The sequence below is a fragment of the Mya arenaria genome, chromosome 10 (genome assembly GCF_026914265.1).
Source record: "Mya arenaria isolate MELC-2E11 chromosome 10, ASM2691426v1".
NCBI classification, from domain to species: Eukaryota; Metazoa; Mollusca; class Bivalvia; order Myida; family Myidae; genus Mya; species Mya arenaria.
This window is the reverse complement of record NC_069131.1, coordinates 57,997,563-58,002,920: the sequence shown is the minus strand read 5'-3', so window position 1 is coordinate 58,002,920 and position 5,358 is coordinate 57,997,563. Positions and strand designations below refer to the sequence as shown.

The 5,358-nt window shown below is 37.3% G+C and overlaps 1 protein-coding gene across 1 annotated transcript; it reads left to right on the top strand.

The window, feature by feature from the left end:
• Positions 1-208: 208 nt before the first annotated feature.
• Positions 209-4,212, top strand: LOC128204852 (uncharacterized). Its single transcript, XM_052906260.1, has 2 exons — positions 209-328; positions 3,280-4,212. The coding sequence occupies exons 1-2, from the start codon at positions 209-211 to the stop codon at positions 4,210-4,212; spliced, it is 1,053 nt and encodes a 350-aa protein (XP_052762220.1).
• Positions 4,213-5,358: the final 1,146 nt, after the last annotated feature.

Here is a 5,358-nt window from a genome sequence, read left to right as displayed (position 1 = left end):
ATGGACACGGTAACTAGCAATGACCTTTTCCAGAAGAAAGTTTGTTTTCGACTCTCCTACCAACCTGTATGCGAAAGTTCTTAAATATGAATGTGTAGGTTCACATACAACGGAGACAACTTGCGATGCGAGTAATGATTTCAATACAGCTACTATTGTAACACACATGGAAAAGTGAGACTCATCCAACGAATTTCCTTACATCTACATGGACGTGTTTCCTGACACGATCATCTACAACAACCCTTACTGTCTGTTTAGTTTTGAAAACACAAGATACAATCCAATCATGTGCATGGACCGAGCTGTGGCGATGAAGCTTAAACGTGTACAATTTACAATGACATTGAGCACCAGGCTCCAATTTCTCGAAACTTCTTAAGCTTTACAGGCTTAAGCCGCTTATTTCAAATAGCCAAAACACATACTAATAATGGATTTTGATAAATGAAAAATGGTTTCTTCTAATAAGCATAAAGATTGTATTTATATAATTTATAAAAACTCTTAAAGAAGTTAATATAACGCATATCATAGAACAACAAAAATAGTGAGTTTAGCTTAATCCTGTTATAAGAGACTTAAGAAGTTTCGAGAAATTGGGGCCAGAGTTCAAATGAGAATTCAACCGAAGTGTCAAAGAGGAGAAATATTTGATCCTTCAGAGGTAAGATCACGAACATCAACTGTTCAAAGCCAGCAATCATTCCTCTTGAATGTGCTGGTATTCATAAACCATCTGAAGCCATTCCATAACGTTTGTCGTTCCTAAATACATCTCTCTGCTTATGTCATATAACTGTTATATAAACTAATGTTAAACAATCCGATACATATCTCCTAATTTGACTATGCAAAATATAGGAAATCATTTAAGTAAAGGAATGGCTCAAGATGTTTTAGAGATTCAATAAAGGCTTATATATACTTAGATCAGACCTTAAACAATTATTAGATATATACGTAAATCTAAGAAAGTAAAATACACTGTCACTCATTGTCAATGTTAATTGTTATGAAAATATTTTAAACCATGCAAATAGAAAATTGTAACACGAGTGTATAATTTAATATTCATTTAAAAGAAATGTATTAAGTATTCTGCAGTAATTATTAACACTAATCTGATTATACTATTTCATTTAGGTCACAAACTACTAATATCGATTATCATTGCCCTTTTTAATCTTGTCCGTGCTTAGTGCAGTGTTCATGTGCTTTAATAGTGTTATAAGTACTGCATTTTGATTCTGGTTTTTGGATTAGAATCGATTGATTTTTTGTTAAGATTTGGATCAAAAAGCAGTTCTTATAACCTTTAAATTATAAACGATACTGGTTATTATAAACACATCAGGTACCAACAAATCTCTGAAAAGCTCATACGATAGATATCTTGAATCAATAATATAGCAAATGCAAGAAACCAACGGTTTATTCTAATAAGCATTCTGCGCATTTTCTTTACTTTTTATTTACAAAGACAGTGATGATACCATACCTCTTATGTGTACCCTTGTAGGCTGCAATAACATTGCATTATCTCTAAACTATCGACGTGACAACGACCAATTAAATAGTTTTGAATTTACATTTTTGTTTCAGATATCGTGCAAAAAATTGAACTGTCCTACATTCTACCTACCAGATTTTGGCGTGTGTCGTGCTTTTGTGAACGCAATGTCCAATTTCGGAATGATGCTTGGCTTTTCCGCCATTACAAATGGCAACATTTTGAATTTAAACCTATTCGGAATGCTTTTAGCTCGGCGTGTAAGGCGTCATCTCCACTTTTATGACCTTGAGCACGAAGACAAAATTAAAAACCCATGTAAACTGCAATTTTTGGAAGTTTCCGAGCATGCAGCACACCCAAAGATCATTTGGTTTTTATTAAGCGTGATAACAAACAAGAAATGTTCTGTATTTAATGTTTTGAATGATGCAAAAGACTTCATAGAACTGGTCACCTCAAGGAATTTTACATTGTCTATTGTAAATACCAACATTTCTGATATGACCTCTTTACAGTCGATTAATGTAGATGGCATGAAACCGCTGTACCGACAAGATGGATACTATGCGCCCTTCGAACCATTCTTTGTGTCTAAAAGTATTCTAGAGGAATGTTCGTATGTTGAAATTAATGTAGAACAACATCCGTTGCAAGAAAAGTTTGTAAAATATACCGATAATGACTACACTGATGGAAACAACAGTACAATGAAGATATGCGTCAATGATTATATGAGACTTATAAGTACCACCATGTCAATGCGCCATATCTACATTAGTTATCTTCATCTGCGTTTGTCTCTCTACTAAACCATATGATCTACTAGCTTAATCCGATAAAAACAACATATTGGACCACACTATGCGTATGCACGAATTCAGTATGATGTTGGGAAATTATTATTTATTGTAATTAGCAGACATACCAGGTTGGCACCACACAATATGCAACTGGTACAAAAAATTGTTATTCTATAAGTATTTGTTTAAACGAGTCAGAGTGCGCTTGTCTTGGTAAATCTTTGAGATAGTGATACATTTTGATTCAAACGGCATTACAAGTATTATATATCAGTCCCTTAAGCACGTTTTTGAGAATACCTAAAAAAAGATAGACTCAATGTTCAAACAGTCATTACTCATAACCTTTCACCTACCCTCCTAATCAGTCACAACTCATCAACTTTCACCGTCCCATCCAAACCAGACACTTCTTATCACCTTTCATCCTCCCCTACAAACCAGTCACTACTCATCTCCCTTCACCCTCAACTACAAACAAGTCATTACTCATCACCTTTCACCCTACCCTTTAAACCAGTCACTACTCATCTCCCTTCACCCTCCACTACAAACCAGTCATTACTCATCACCTTTCACCCTACCCTTTAAGCACGTCACTACTCATCCCCCTTCACCTTCCACTACAAACCAGTCATTACTCATCACCTTTCACCCTACCCTTTAAACCAGTCACTACTCATCTCTTTTCACCCGCCCCTACAAACCAGTCACTACTCATCACCTTTCACCCTCCCCTCCAAACCAGTCACTCTCATCACCTTTCACCCTACCCTGTAAACCAGTCACAAATCATCTCTTTTCACCCGCCCCTACAAACCAGTCACTACTCATCTCATTTCATCCTCTCCTACAAACCAGTCACTTCAAAACAGTCATTCTCATCTCCTTTCACCCTCCCCTACAAAACAGTCACTCCAAACCAGTCACTCTCATCTCCTTTCACCCTTCCCTACAAACTAGTCACTCCAAACCAGTCACCCTCATCTCCTTTCACCCTCCCCTACAAACCAGTCACTTCAAACCAGTCACTCTCATCTCCTTTCACCCTCCCCTACAAACCAGTCACTCCAAACCAGTCACTCTCATCTCCTTTCACCCTCCCCTACAAACCAGTCACTCCAAACCAGTCACTCTCATCTCCTTTCACCCTCCCCTCCAAACCAGTCACTCTCATCTCCTTTCACCCACCCCTCCAAACCAGTCACTCTCATCTCCTTTCACCCTCCCCTACAAACTAGTCACTTCAAATCAGTCATTACTCATCACCTTTCACTCTCCCCTCCAAACCACTCACTACTCATCACCTTTCAACATCCCTTCGAAACCAGCCACTACTCATCTCCTTTCACCCTCCCCTCCAAACCAGTCACTACTCATCTCCTTTCACCCTCCCCTCCAAACCAGTCACTCTCATCTCCTTTCACCCTCCGCTACAAACCAGTCACTTCAAATCAGTCATTACTCATCACCTTTCACTCTCCCCTCCAAACCACTCACTACTCATCACCTTTCAACATCCCTTCAAAACCAGCCACTACTCATCTCCTTTCACTCTCCCCTCAAAACCAGTCACTACTCCTCTCCTTTCACTCTCCCCTCCAAAGCAGTCACTACTCATCACCTTTCAACATCCCCTCCAAACAAGTCATTACTCATCACATTTTACCCTCCCCTCCAAACCAGTCACTGCTCATCACCTTTCAACCTCCCCTCCTACCCAGTCACTACTCATCACCTTTCGCCGTCCCTTCCAAACCAATCACTATTCATCTCCTTTCATCCATACCTCCAACACAGTCATTACTCATCTCCTTTCATCCATCCTTCCAACCCAGTCATTACTCATATGCTTTTATCCATCCCTCGTACCCAGTCATTACTCATTTGCTTTAATTCATCCTTCCAACCCAGTCATTACTCATTTGCTTTTACCCTCCCCTACAAACCAGTCACTACCCATCTGCTTTCACACTCCCCTCCAACTAAATCATTACTGATCTCCTTTCACCCTCCCCTTCAAACTATTATTAATAATTATCTTCCACCCACCCCTTTCAAACCATTATTTACCCATTCACCCTCCCCTTATTTAGGAGGAATTAAATAAATCATTTACATAGAATGATTTCAGTCAGGCCCGTAAGCAATTAGACAAGCTGGCCCTGACTAATGGTGAAAGCATATTTCTAAATATGGTATATGTAGTGAATAGCTTCTAAAATGTTGTAAGTACTTTGTTTTCTAAACTTTTCCACATCGGTTAAATTTCAAGATACTAATCTGAAAGCTTCGTATATTCAGTGTTTGTTTGCGTTAAGTGCCCTTGGCAATCACTTTAATACCTAAGCTATATTAAGACTTAGGATTGAACTAATCTCACAGTTTGCGATTGCACTCGGATACATGGTACACGTTATATGTAGAAGTGCCTGGCTTATTGTTTGTTAGTAATATTCTATTCGTCTCAGAGTAATTTGCATTGCAATTGCTGCGAAATATAATGAAAGATGGGTAACCTGTTTTCTTATAATCATAAGCATTTATTATGACTTTAATTTCTTTTGTAATTAAATGATTGTTTTGATATTTTCGACAAAGGGTTATACAACAGTATTCATGGACATTTTATAAGTCTTATCTTTAAAATGCATTATACGAGCGTAGGAATACTATATTCACATATCGTTAGTTTAAAAACGTTGTAAGTTAATACAGGTTCCCTAAATTTGATGTCACTAGTTCCAATTGATTATTTTACTATGCTGTAGTGTAGGTGTTTGTGTTGTACCAAAAACTGACAAAGAAAAAAAACAATAACAATTGTTTGTATACTTAGTATTAGTACAACTTTAATGCATGAGTCTTTATGATTTGTTTGAACGGCTAAATAATTTGGACCCTATTGCAAAGATATTGACTGTTTACGATTTACTTACACATTTAAACACTTTGTTAGATCTTGCTTTAAATTAAAACATACTGTCCCTAATATATTTCTGTTAATATCCAAATCATTTGCACGACTATATTTGGATTTAT

What these genes read in the sequence shown, in the direction of transcription:
- LOC128204852 (XM_052906260.1), top strand. Translation starts at nt 209, where the DNA reads ATGGACGTGTTTCCTGACACGATCATCTACAACAACCCTTACTGTCTG. An exon ending in TGGCGATGAAGCTTAAACGT is followed by an intron (nt 329 to 3,279) that starts GTACAATTTACA and finishes CCTACAAACTAG; the next exon opens with TCACTCCAAACCAGTCACCC.